This window comes from Crocodylus porosus, unplaced genomic scaffold (assembly GCF_001723895.1).
Source record: "Crocodylus porosus isolate Cpor-Errol unplaced genomic scaffold, CroPor_comp1, whole genome shotgun sequence".
NCBI classification, from domain to species: domain Eukaryota; kingdom Metazoa; phylum Chordata; order Crocodylia; family Crocodylidae; genus Crocodylus; species Crocodylus porosus.
Window position 1 is genome coordinate 6,513,170 of NW_017728918.1, and position 14,572 is coordinate 6,527,741.

Here is a 14,572-nt window from a genome sequence, read left to right on the forward strand (position 1 = left end):
TATAGTTTTCAGATTTAAAAAGTAACCCCAAATCCACATTTTCCTCATGCTTTGGGGTATGGTGGCCATGGATAAACCAGAATAGGATCCTTCAAATGAACTATTAGATCTATACATTAGTGGTGGTTAATTTGAAATACAGAAAAAATGTGGAGTTGGGGTTACTTTTTTTAAATCTGAAAATTGGGGATTTTTTTTTCAAATCAGAGAGAACCAGGATCCCTGGTCTTGAGTACAGGTCTAAGAAACAGCTTTTCTTTTCAAGCAAGATCAAAAGCTTTTTGAGGATATTTCTACCTCCCTTATGTTTATTGAAACTGTCTCGGCACCATGAGATCAATGCTGGGTTCAGTAAGTAACTACTTATAAAAGGTCAGGGTTTTTTGTTATATATCAAACACCACTAAAAGAAGAGCACGGAGTAGATTATCAGCTCATGTACAGCACATGGCTCGCTTCCCAAAAGGACTTTTCCTCCAGTTCGTTTCATTTTAGACGTGCCCACCCCCACAAAAACCCAACCCTTTAAATTAAATAAAGTACTAAACAATGTGCATCAGAACTCTATCCACCAGCCAGGGAAGGGAAAGGCATACTTCCCCAGCCACTTCGTAAGAGCTCCTGGAGAAATTTCCTTCCAGATCCTACCTTAGCTCATCTTTCTCCTCAGCTCAGCCAGGTGCATTCAGCTGTTAGTTGGTTGAATGACTCTTCATCCGTTCTGTAGCCTACAACTGCAACACCCAGCAATGAATCCTTGTTAGAAAGTCAAGGCTTTGAATGGGGCATTGTGAAGAGTACAAGTACCCAAAAGCTTCAGTATCCTTTAGGCAGCGTGGACCTGCCCTGACCCTATTATACCGAGCGCCCATATGCAGTCACACTCGCACTCTGTAGAGTAACACACTCGCAGGCTGAATTACAGATCAAGTTTTGGGCTAGCGTGATTAAAGGCCAAGTCACGCGCACACATCAGTGAAAGTAAGACTTATAATGGCAATGCCAACAAGAAAGACCACAATGAACAAGAAAGACCACAATGGCAGATTTCTTTTAAAGTCGCAGCGCTTTTAATCCAGACGATCTGCACTGCTCAACAAGTCTAGAAGCAAAATGTACAGCCCTTCTGTCTCTGTTTTCCAACCTGCTGAACAGACTTTCAACTGGTCAAGTTTACTCAGATACATCAGGTTGTGTGCGGTATGTTCTGCGTAGTGATGGCTGGGACTCTGTACACAAAAAGAAAACATTGAACAATAGCGCACAACTCCTACCACCTTTCCTCAACTCAGTTCAAATCAAGTTTGAGGCAGCAGCCAACTCCAATGAGAAATTTCAGGTATTTAGATAGAGATGCACTTGCCACATAACAGATACAGCGAGTACAGTACATTACAAACAGTGCTATTCAAGGTCACGGTAACAACAAAAAAAAAAAAAAAAGAGAATTGCCAATAGACATTTTCTACTGTACAGGAACCTGTACACGATAGCACTTTCCAAGGCTTTAGCAAAGCATACGTTAGACGCCAATATGCTATACAGTGCAATTTAAGAGTTATATTGTATGCAACATGGACAATAGTGCACTTAAAATCGCCACATTCAAAAGTGAGATCCATACAATCAGAATATCGAAGGTACACATTTCCCTTTCCCTTGACTCAACTGTGCAAGTTCATTCTGGTTTTGGTAAATGGACACGTGCATCCACACCAGATGCTCTACCTTGCTGAGGTCCAAGGGCTCCGTGTGCAGCTTGTTATTACACAGATAAAGCAGATCTATGCACAAAAGGAGCATTGAAACACCTGTCTCAGTGACAGCACAGGGCAGCGCCGGGCTGAAAACCGATGCTTGGGCTTGAGAACGTGCAAGGCTTACAGCTCAGATAGGACACAGAGGGGAGGGAACTACTCCTTGCACCAGACAGCACTTCAGCTCTTTCATGGGGCAACACCTGTGCAGGTAACTGGGTTTAGCCTGCTTGACTCAAGCAGAGGAAGAGTGCTGGTCGTAAGCATTTAAACAAGGGACTTGAGATGATGAAAAAAAGGTAAAGAGAAGGGTCGGTGAAGAATTGAAGGATCCCATTCTGGTTTATCCATGGCCACCACACCTCGAAGCTTAGAGACTGGCCATGAAGAGAAGGCTACTAGAGGAGATGTGTATGCAAGCCACCATGACAACACAAAGAACAATCTCCTCTTGCATATGATGGTTGAAAAAGGCGCTGAACACGCTGGCTCTGATCCAGCATGATAAAGGAATTGGGAAGGTGGCTATTTAGATGACAAGAAGTTACCTCCTTCTCTTGACTTGTGTTGCTGTGAACAAAGGATGAACTAATGGGAACAATAAAAAGCAGAGTTAGAAACCGCTCTAGTGCTTTAACAACATTAAGACTTTGGTAGCAAACGCATGCTAAGTTAGGGCAGACACCCAGTGGCACCCAAGGGTTGAATCAATTCAGCAGCACAGGTTTGGGGTTAAATGCAAATGCAGTGTGAAAATGGTTGGATCTTTTGCTAGGCGTCACAGCTGGTTACCCAATTTTTTTTCAGATGCACGTAGTTTGCATGAGAAGGCGGAACAGCTAGGCAATTAGAGAAGAAATTGCTGTGCTGCTGTGTATTATTTAGCTCAGTGTATAATTACTACATTAGGAAATTACACAGCCTTTAAAAGTGTGTTTTATGTCTGGTCCAGGGAGAAAAAAAAATAATTTGCTTCTGAATCATTCCAATCTGGCTGGTAATTACACATTTCACTCATATCCATAGTAACAGAGTTCTGAAACACTGGTTTATAAGACCAAAGGCCTGCAGCCGGGCAGGTGTAGACAACGCCCCTGCGAACATAGAGTAACTAGCTGTTTGGAGTGTGTGAGCTGGGGGAGGGGTCAACTTGGAGGGCAATGCTCAGCACTCACAAACCATCAGGCCATTTGCACGTGTCAAGTTGGGTACCCAGGATGACTAGTCATTCTGGAAAACCTTGTCCTTGCATGCCCCAAGTTTGAGTATCAAAGGCATTTCCGCCCGCACTTTAAGTAGTGAGATACTACAGATTATGCCCAAATTCTATCCCCTTCTAAAAAACAGAAACTACCCAATTCAATTAAAAACAGGCATCCTGAAAGATAAAGATAAAGACAAGCACAGATTAAAAACAATACAGAAAAACAAAAAACACCAATTGCCCTAAATGCCCAAGTTACATTTTGCAATAGGAACAGTTGGGACTAAATTTAGATCAGTCCAAAACAAAAATATTCCAGAGAGAAAAGGGACTAATTTTTACAAGCTATAAGGTAATAATTAAGAGGCACTGTCAAATAACTCTAAACATTTCTTGACTATTGGGTACAATTTTAAGAACATATTTACTATTTGAAAGGGTTTGGTTTTTTTGCACCAGGCTACATTTAAAGTTAGTGTTAATATCGTGAAAGTGACTTTTTAGTTAAAGGCAGCTTCATTCCAAGAGGAAAACAAAATATTGTGGCTCGGCAAGTTCAACACAGTTGAAACCATCAGAACAGGATTTTCAAGCGACCTCTGCTGTCTTAATTCTGTTTGCAATGAATTCAAAAAGGAAGAGAGGCCAACGTTGAGGAGCTTTTCTACAAAGAATTCCAGCTTCCTATTTTATTTCACTGAAGCCTCCTATACCTTTGTCTCAGCCATTTTAAAAACTACCCAAGTTACCAGTGGAACAACTGTCTAGGTAAATCTAATATTAAATGTTTGGTCATGGATGCTGTTTTGGAAAAGGAAAAGTGTGGAGGAAAAGCAGGGGGAGCTGCAGGAATCCAAAAAGTAGCATTAATGTAGGAAAAGTGACACCTGCAAAGCCTACAAGCCCTTTTAGCAGCCATGAAAAAAATACACAACCATTAACATTGCTATAGTCTGAACAAATTTTTAAATCACTAACAGGTTTCTAATACGTGCTAGATCACCTTCAACTCCAGGTTCTGCTTCTTGTCTTGTTGCCAAAGTATGCAAAAGGCATAAGCGGGAGCACGAGAGAGGAAGCCAAACTGTTTTGCTGAGGTGCTCTTTAAAAGTTAGTTACCAAAATGATTTTGTACCTTGGCAACACAATGTATTAGTTCAAACCTCAAAGAAGGTCAGTGCAATCCAAACATCCAAGAACGGCAGTGCAGCTCTGGGGTACCACTACAATCAACAAATGAAGCCGACCTTTTGGTCTTCCAGGTGGGATATGAAATAGTTATCCCTTCACAGACAGTTGTCCAGACAGACCATCCAACTAGAAGTCCAGGCAGAGAGATTGGCAGGAAAAATGCTTACTGTACTGCATACAAACTTCTATCCCTGGATCTATATTCAAGCAACCCCCTTCTCCGTGTTAACTCCTAACGCAAACGCTATGTACGTATAATTGGCGAAGGCAAGAGGCAGCTTATACCATTTCCCGTTCCTCGCTTTCTTTCCAGATAGCAGGAACACATGGCACCCTTGCATTAAAACTAAATTAAGTGAGCACTGCTGAGTGAGCACACCTGCTATGGAAAAAGGTGTTTTTAGACAAAACACTTTATTTTCAGAGTGGGAAAGGAGCCAATATTCTGGCCAATGGAGTGTTTGGGGTCTAACAAAACCAAAGGGGGTCCCCAAATTAAACCTGAAATAACCATCTCTCAGCCCATATTGGTCACCTGCACAAAAGGTGTGAGGGAGGTAAGAGCTGCAGCTTATGCTGAAACTGTACACAATTTATTAGAGGCAGAAAAGCTGCCAGGAGCAGATGCCATGCCGAACCACGTACATCTTCTGTAAACAACACAACACGAAGCCTGCTGCCCACGTGGCAGGCTGTATATGGTGTGAAGGGAGGGTTTCAGCACTGGAGGGTTGAAGGTCATTGCACTGGAGGCTCTGCATGCACATTCCGTGTTTAGTCTTTAGTGTTAGGGGGAGGTGAAAATAAAGACCTGCCGTCCAAAGCCTTGCAAGATCAAGGGCTCTCCTGCATCCCGTCATCCGTTTCCAGTTCTGCTAATTGCCGCCTCAGGGCATTGACTTTGGCCTGAAGTTCCCTGTTGTACTCAATGATGTTGATCATTTCTTCGTAGGCTTCATCCAGAAACTTGGAGGACCTGTTCCAACGGAGAAAGACACCTACAGCCCCAAAGAGACGAGGAGGTCAGAATGGACTCACATTACCTGGAGTAACCTACTACTTAATAGTTACACAGATCTCTAGGAACGCAGCGTCACATGTTTACAGAAGGAATCTTAAACATTTCCCCTAAGCCAGTGTTTCTCAACCCGGGGGTTGTGACCCAAAAGTGGGTTGCAAGAAGATTTCAGAGGGTCGCAAGCCACCAGTTGAGAAACGCTGATCCCGGGAAAGCTCCGAGACTGTGGCAGGGCAGAATGGCCAGTGAGAAGTTCAAGGCCAAGTCGGGTGCTTGCAGGGGTGGAGCGGCTGGGAGATGATGTTCAGGAGGTGGAAGGGGCCATGATAGGGCTACTGGGCACAGTGCAGGAGCCCCAGCCCAGGGTTGGGGCTGCTACATACCTCCCTCTTCCTTGTGCCAGGGCTGGACTTGCTCCACTAGCGCCTGCATGAGCCAGAGCCACCATGCTCCAGCCCAAGCAGGACAGGGACAGCTGTGGGTCCCTCCGGCAGGGTTGGGGGGGAGGAGGCAGGGGGCTGCGGGGTCAGGAGTGAGGGACTCCAGCACGGGTGGGAGGAGGGGACAGCGGGTTGGGGACCAGCAAAGCCGAAGGGTGTGGGTCGGGACAGGCCATGAACCTTTGCAAATGGGTCCCAGTAGGTAAACGGTTGAGAATCACTGCCGTAAGCAATGCTTTGATAGAACCAGGCAATGGACTGACTTTCACCTTTTTCAAAAAGGTGGGTGATCAGAGAGATGCAAGCTAAGACCTTCCTTTCTATGTGGGTTGATCAGACAGACCAATGCTCAGTTTCAACCACAAAAAAAGGATGACATTAAGCTACAGGATGTAAGAACATAAAAGAACTGCCATGCACTGCATCAGACCATAGGTCCATCTTGCCCAGTCTCCTGTGCCACACAGTGGCAGAGGGTGGTTGCTGAAAGGGAAGCTGAACTAGGTATGACCAAGGGGGTTTCCCTGTTCCTCTCCCACTTGTAGCCACCAGTATATAGGGTCTAGACTGATTCAGGGATTGTCCCCCATAATTTCCCCAAGCTCAATAGCTACTGATGCCCCTTTCCTCCAAGAATTTGCCCAATCCCTTTTTAATCTGCTTAAACTGTCAGCTTCCACAGCATCTGGTGGCAATGAGTTCCACATTTCAATTACACGCCATGTGAAAAATAAATTCTTTTTGTTAATTTTAAACTTACTTCCTACTAGTTTCATTGTGACCTGTAGCTCTAGTATTGTGAGAGACAGTAAATAAATACCTCTTTACTTTCTCATCACCTCTGGGTATTTTGTAAACCCCTATGTTCCCCCTCAAGTGTCTTCTCTAAAGCAAACAGGCCGTGCCATTTTAGTCTCTCCTCGTATGGAAGCCCCTCCATACCACTAGTAATCCTTGCTGCCCTTCTCTGGACCTTCTCTAGTTCTTCTATACGCTTTTGCAGGTGTGGGGACTACAACTGGGCATGGTGTGCAAGGTGTGGATGCACCACAGATTTATAAGAGGGGAATAATGATACTTTGTTTTGTTTACAATTTCCTTTAATAATTCCTAACATTGTTTGCCTTTTTAATGGCAACTGAGCATTGAGCTGATATTTTTAGCGAACTGTCCAATGACACCTAGATCTCTTTCCTCCATAGTAACAGCTAATGTCATCACAGGGCAGATATAGCTTGAGTTATTTTTGCCCACAGGCACCACTTTCTCCTTTGTAAAATTAAGTGAGTGATCAGAGATCTAACTGAACACTTCCTTCCATGTAGATGAATCAGACAGACCAATGCTCATGCACCTTCCCAGAAAGGATGAAAAGTGAAGCTACAGTAATTTAGCTCTTCAGTAAAGCTAAGATGTGCGCTTAGAGGTGAAATGGTGGGCACAGAGAAAAGGCATTAAGAAAGAACAAATTGGGAGGTTTTGTTTGCAACCTGAAACTACCCACTACAGACGACAGTAATCCCGGCTTACCTTCCCAGAGCTGCAGGCTCTGTGGTGCGACAGAAGGCCAGATGACAAGACTGTTGGCCTCAAAGAGAGGATTCTTAAATCGGCTCAGTTCTGGAGGCCGATTCACCCAGGACCACAGAGACATGGTTTTCTGCGGCAGCTTCAGCTTACACCTGGCACAGGCAAAACCATCTGGTTGGTTACCTTTCCTATTCATAGTGCTGAAACATCACATCCGTTAACCCACAACTTTCACAAGCCACTCAAGCCAAAAACTAAGGGGACTCTGACTGATTGTCTGTGACAGATGTGGCATTGCCACTTCATATTTGTAGACCAATGTGGTCCATTCTTCACAGATAATTTCCTACCATTACAAACAGCAGATGACAGAGGTCTTACACAGGCAGAGGGGGAAAGTGGTCACCTTCCACTTCTGAAAAGCACACCTCCCTGAACTGGCCTAGCAACCAGTTTTGATTTTTGAAAGGGATTGGATTTGCATTTTACTACCAAAAGAGATATGCGTGGTGGGAAGGAATCTAGACACAGGATCATAGTGCAATTCCTAGGGGAAATGGAAGTGCCATTATTACCACTAGTAAATAAGAGACATGTTACATAGCAGGGATGTCAAACTCATCTGGCTCTGAAGGTTGGATGAGTGGTGCGGGGCTCACCCACAGCCTGGATCAAATCCACAGACTGGCCCTACATGCTGGATCCAGCATGCATCCAGGAGTGGCTGGAGCAGATGACACATGTGGAGGGGTCCTGCTTTGGCTGCTCCAGAGCTGTGCTGCAGTGACAGTTCTACTGCTCCAGGACATGAACCAGAGCAGGTACCGCATGGGAGTTTTCCTGCCCACCCCCCGACACATGCTGCCTGTGGGTCGACTCCAAGTCCCACAGACAGCACCAGGAGCTGGATAATAAGGCTCTGAGGACCAGATCTGGCCCGCAGGCCACATCTTTGACACCCGTTTTACGGGTTCTCTCTTGTGATAGAAAGCAAAGCACACACTGTCCAACTAAGGCAGCTCCACAAGTAAGAACTTTCAGAGTTTGCTCTCATTAAACAGGCACTGGATCAAACAACAGAAACAGAGTGTGACCCTGTCTCGGGTCACAGCCACTCTGGAGAGACATACAAGGCGGCCATCCTTATATCACACCTCAGCACCTCTTGCTTGGTTGGCCATGGCTAAATAGCTACCAGCAAAGTGAACCATGCGCTTTGCGCAGGGTTACAATCCACACAACTGCTTTAAACAGTCCAGAAAGCTGAAACCCATTTTAACTGGACTTCAGGTGTTTCCTATGCTACTACATAGGCGTGAATGTGGGCACCATCCGACAGGAGATGGTTTTAGGGAAGATTTCAGTGCTCTTCTCATTGGGCTTTTTAGCGCAGTTCAGGATGTGCTTTATTTTGCTCTAAATAGGATTCTGTTTTCCAGAATACCAGCCTGGAAACCCTGCAAAACGCACTGTAAACCCTCTTCAAGGCAAGCATAAAGATTTCCAGTAAGGACAATTAGACCATGTCCAAACCTCCTCCACTCAGTGCTGCACTGCATGTATCCAGGCTTGGCAACTGTAGAGGGTGGCTTTGCAGGGTCCCAACTTCTTCCCCCAGCATCCCAGGGCAGAGTGCCCAAGACCCGCACTAGGGCAGGCATTCAGAAGCCTACTCAGTCATCTACTCTGCCCATCTACTTGACCTGAAGCAGACTCATTTCTCAGCAGCAGACTCATGGACAGAAGCAGGTAAATACACATGGATTAAAATCCTCTGCATCTTTCGTTCACTTAAAGACTTGCTGTTTCTTCTGCTCCCCACTGTGGGAAAATACAGCCCATGAGCCAGAACTGGCTGACCAACTGATTGGATCTGGGCCACAGGGGGCACCAGCCAATTGACTGGGTTTGGTTTGCAGCTGCCCCTGCAGCACTTTGCATGGGGCCAAACCCTGTCCAAGGCAATCGGTGCTGCGCTCCTGCCCACCATCCCCAGCCTGCACACAGCTTCTGGCAGGGCTTGTCCTAGTGAGACTGCAGAGACCCAGGTCCTGCTTGGCTCTCCTTGCCTCCAGCAGCTGCTCCTCCTGCTTTGCTGCTCCAGGCCAGGAGGAAGCTTCAGCTGGGCAGCTCCATGTGCTGGGGCAGAAGCTGCTCAGCTGAAGCTCCCAGCTGCTTTCTAACCCACTTGGCTGCCTGTGCTGGGTTGGGGGAGTGGATGAAGGGCAGCTGGAAACTGAAGCCGGGGCCCTACGTGCTGGAGCAGGTACCACCTGGCTGAAGTTTCCTCCCAGCCCGGAGTAGCGCAGCAGGAGCTGCCACTTGAGGCAAGGGGAACTGAGCAGCACTAGGGTGGCTACAGCCACACTGGAAGCAGCCCCACCAGTAAGCTGTGCACACTGGCTGGAGCCAGGGCAGTGGGCATGGGCTGCCTCAGGCAGGGCTCAGCCCTATGTGGAGTGCTGTGGGGGCATCTACAGACCACATTGCCTGGGTGAACTCTGCCGAACCCCTGCCCTCTTCTTCCCCCCACTCCCAATACCTAGTGCCCAGGCAGCTCCCACCCCACCACACACGCACCCATGCCCCCACACGCTGTCCTGCGACCCCTGCCCTGTGGTCCCAGCTTTTCCTACCCATCCTGCTCTGAAACATGGCTCAACGCCCACCCACAGCCCCATCCCACATAGGGAGTTCTGACAAGTTGTTTTTTGAACAATTGCAGGAAAGGGAGAGAACAGGGGGAAAACGTACTGACCTGGCCTGCAACAACTCATCAAAACTCCTTATGTGTCCCTAGGCCAGGCCCAAATAACTGCCCACCCCTGCTCTAGACCCTAATCTCCAGCCAGCTAAAATAACTAGATCATCTTAAAGGCCTGGATGAAACCCAGAGGACAATCTCAACCGTTTCAGTGCAAGCCTCTTTTGCAGCTTCTGTCCTGCATAGCAGCCTTCACCTCATCTTTCACATGAATACAACAGAACCTTTCCCCTGTGGCTCTTTTTTTATGTGGCCTCTGTCATTACTTACTTGTGTAAAAGGTTTTGGAATAGTTCCCCTGCAAGAGGCTATATGTTAAAGCTACTGATGGAGATGTTCCAAGATGGTTCGGGGAGGTGGGGGGGATGCAGGCAGGAAAGGATGATTTAGTTCAGTACCAGCCTAAGATGTGATACAGCAGGGAACTGAGGGCAGCGCTGCCACAGACTTCCTCACTATGTCTCTCTGTGCTTCTGTTTCCCACTGGAAAGTGAGGATGAGATCACTTCCCTGCTTCACAAGAGGTGCTGGAAGGCTAAACACATTACTCTGTTGGGAGTTTAAATAGTGCAGCAATTGAGCTCAGATAAACACTTAAAATAAAATGAAGGAACCTGTCTTACGTGAAGATGACTGAAATATTCTAGATGATTTCAAAAGGTTCCACAGCATTAAGAAGAAACAAGGCCAAGCCCATCCCTCCTTCAGGCTGCTGGAACATTTCCCTGGGATGGATGTGGCCTGACACTGAGGAGTGTCAAATAACCATCCCAACTAACCTTTCATTTTCATTGTTGCCCAGGAATGTCCCAAACTGTGAGGCATAGGCGTGTTCAAAAAGCATGATGAGAAAGTGCTCGCTGAACTCGAAAGAGCAGGGGAACTGCCGGAGGATCTGCCACACACAGTCCAAGAAGAGCAGGAATACAGGGGCCTCCCATTTCTGCTTGCTGTTGGAGTAGGCTGACTGTGCGCAGCGCTGCTGGAATGGGTGACCTGCCTGTGAGCAAGGATGAGAAGAACATCCTATCAGAAAAGCAATAGTGTCAGGATGCAGAACCAAGGTATTTCTGCACAACACGTTCTGTCCGCAGGACCATGTCACACTCTGCTCAGCTTTACAGCGGCAATCCAGCTTCAAGCTCCTGGTAGCCCAAATCTGACATACTACTTATATGACTCCTATGCTACTGAAAAGTATCCCGTACTATGAGACTACAGAATACATGCTGCAGGGAATTTGGCTGAGGACAAAACTGCTGTTTGCACAAAAAAAGAAATGCCAGGTTGAAAAAACAGGCTGCAATGAACTATGCACAGCAGAACATGTCATCACATTTCCGACTAGAGCAACGTCCTAAACATAGCAGAAGGGGAAGTCTTGTGTTGATGCTACTGAGAAGGAAAAAAAAAAAAAAGAAAAATCACATGCAAAGCAGGTGGGAAAGGCCAGCTGAACTGGCAGACTGCTACAGCCAGTGCCCTTCGAAGCAAGACAGTGTTAATAATGGTGTTGCTCTTGGTTGCACAGGACCTGGGACAGTGAGACTCAACACAATTGTGGCTCTTTAAAATCTACCACAGTACACATCCAGGTGTTTCTTCATAGCTCCCAGCCCCACTGCCATGCCTTTTTGTTTCATGCACACACATACACTTTCCTTGCTGTCACTTAGACTGCATCTCTTACCTGAAGCCACTCCCGCTCAACAAGAGACTCAAACCCATGGATGGTCCTGCACCTGGGATCCAAAATGATCTGGGCCAGTGAAGTTACCTGCAGCGTCGAATCGGTTCCTTCAGTCCCATGAACCAACACAGATGCTCCTTCCCTGGGAGAAAATAAAACAGGGCAAAAATTTTACAGATGCCAAATACAGACAGTAGTGCCTCAAAGCACATCGCCAGCCCCACTGCTGCATGCAGAGACAACGGTGAGTAGCTTTCCAGCTCTCGGCCCATTGCTGCTTTCCCACTCAATTTTTTCCCCAGGCAAAGGGGTAAAAAAAAAAAGTAGTATTAAACATGTATAAATAAATACATTATGTTTTTATATGTTATATATTATACCTTTTCCAGTCCCAAATCATCCCACTATATTAAGTCTTTTACGCACATGCTCAGGAAATCCAGAATTTGTCAGGCACACAGAAGATAACCCAGCAATTCAGGACCCACTTTGCTGGATTTATACCACTAAGTACTTACCTCCAGTCCAACAGAAAACAAAACAGGAAGTAAAGCAGCTCAGCCAGGTCATCAAGGATTTTACTAGGATGAAGTAGCGCTCTGAACCTTCCCACACCGAGGGTCAAATAAGAATCAGGTCTACGGGGGCTCTACAGATACCACACACACTGAATGCACCTGGTCTACAGACACTTAACACTCCAGACTGTACTGGACATCCAGATGCTCCAAAGAGGAGCTGTGCATCAGACGGGGACAGCCAGTTAGAGGTGGCTCAGTTTATGAAGGCATAAAAACATTCTCCTGGCCAAATTGCTTAGCTCTGACCAAGAACGGAGCATGATTCATAATACCATTATCAGCAGAGATGGATCAAAAGAATGACATGAAGTGCTTAGGGAAGGACAGAGAAACAAGCAAAGTAAGTCTTGGCCCATGGCTCAGATTCCGTGTACTGCTCCTTCCCCAACCTCCAAATGCACTTTTCAGAACAGCCAATTTCCTTTCCCCAACTTTGTTCTCTATTTCGGTTCTGGTAAGTGCCCTTCAACAGCCTCAAGTCTCACATTCAAAGTTCTGGGAAGTTACTTTAACAATAAGTTCTTCTCCTCTGCATGTCTTGATGAAAACACTTACTTGTCCCAAACTTCTTTTAGCTGGAGTAAAAGATAATCACAGGCTTTACTTGTTCCAATGCAAAGGCAAACTGAGTTACAAATTATCTGGAAATAAAAATGATCCTTCAAATGAGTGCCAGTGACTTTGCAGCTACAGCTACTGCTTGTTTTAAAGCAGAGAGCATAAAAATGTAACCTACGTACATAGTTATGCTTTTGGCTGTACCTAGCACAGCACACCCGAAAGGAAGTGAGATTACATCTAGGATCAAATGAACCCTGATGTAAAGCAAACAGGAAAAAAAAAAAAGTGGCATTTAAGTTTCAACCCAAAAGCCACTGCAGCAGGGCCAGGCAATTATTTTGGGTGGGGGGCCACTTAGAGTTTTGGCAAGCCATCGAGGGCTGCATGACAGGCAGCCAGGGGCAGGTAAATATTAATTTTCTAAGTTTTCTAGGGACCCTGCGGGCCGGATAGAAAGGCCTGTCAGGCTGCATCCAGCCTGCAGGCTGCATTTTGCCCACCCCTGCACTGCAGTAACATTTCTGCTCCACTTCAAATGGAGAGGCTAATTGCGGAGTGCACACAGAATGATGTGAAAACAATGTTAACCTAATCTGGCACTTTTCTTCCTACAGGGCAACAAGACAATACACAACACTAGGAGTGCACCAACAAGAGATTTTTTGGACTGATACCAATGGCCAATTTTTAGCGAGCCATACCGGCTGATATCAATCCAATTCCGATATGCAGCCAGGCAGCTTGGAGAGGGTGTCCAGCTGGTAAGTCTGTTGTGGGGCAATGGGCAAGGAGGGAGGGAAGGGATGTGGAAGGGGACAGATTGAGCCCCCCATGGTGAGTAGGACTGGGGCAGGGGCTGCACGGCCGGAGAGAGTACGGGACGGAGCCGTGAGCCGCTGGTCCCAGGGGTATGGGGAAGGGGCAGCTCCCACCACTGTGTGCATCCCAGGAAGGCATGGGGGGGTGCCCCTGATCTGCATGTGGGGCAATGGTGGGCTGGGAGGGGCTGCACTGGGCTCTTCCCGGCAGGGGTGCTGGGCCCAGCTGCGCTCGAGGCAGGCAGTGGTAGCGCTGGAAGGAAGATTACAAGGGGTGGGGCTGCAGTGACCCCAAAATTTGCTGTAGCCCCCCTCCCAGTGCCACCGCTGCCCACCCTAAGTGCAGGCCAGCCCACCCCCTCTGGGAACAGCTTGGCACCACCCCAGCTTCAGCCTGCAGCAGCTGCCCACACTCGCCCCACATGCGTATCGGGGGCACTCCCAGGATGTGTGCAGTGGTGGCAGCCACCGCCTCCCCATGCCTCCCAGACAAGCCACTCGCAGCTTCATCCCCTGCCAGCCCTGGCTGTGCAGCACCTGACCCAGCCCCACTCTCTCCCTCACAGCAGGGGAATCTCAATCTGCCCATGCCCATTCCCTCACAACAGACTTCCCAGCCAGACCTGGCTGCTCTCCACCCTGCTGGGCTGTGGTCCTGGCTACGTGCATGCTATGTGGCAGCTGAGCACATGCACAGGGCATTTAATCAGCTACATCAGCCCAAAAAACGCTGATTGTTGATACCGGCAATTTTCCTTACATCAGTGCTGATCTGATATGGGACTGATGCATCAGCGCACCTCTACACAATACAACTTCCACCACCCTTGCTGTGGAGATCATACAATGAAAACGCCCCTGTCCATTCCACAGTAATCACTAGCTTCTCAAACAGGCTTCCCACACATCTCCCCGAGAGCTCCCTTAGTGGCTGTTAAGAACATTTCATAGATTTCATAGACATCAGGGCTGGAAGGGACCTCGGGAGATCATCGAGTCCAGCCCCCTGCCCAAAGGG

General features: G+C 47.2%; 1 protein-coding gene across 1 annotated transcript in view; it reads right to left on the minus strand.

Moving 5' to 3' along the window:
* Positions 1 to 1,047: 1,047 nt before the first annotated feature.
* Positions 1,048 to 14,572, minus strand: part of MTMR9 (myotubularin related protein 9) — a 37,839-nt gene continuing 24,314 nt past the window's right edge. The window contains exons 7-10 of the mRNA XM_019537192.1: positions 11,595 to 11,736; positions 10,684 to 10,904; positions 7,141 to 7,292; positions 1,048 to 5,150 (exon numbers count right to left, since the gene is read on the minus strand). Of these exons, the coding sequence (XP_019392737.1) occupies positions 4,987 to 5,150; positions 7,141 to 7,292; positions 10,684 to 10,904; positions 11,595 to 11,736 (679 nt within the window). The 3' untranslated portion in view covers positions 1,048 to 4,986. The remainder of the gene's footprint in view (positions 5,151 to 7,140; positions 7,293 to 10,683; positions 10,905 to 11,594; positions 11,737 to 14,572) is intronic.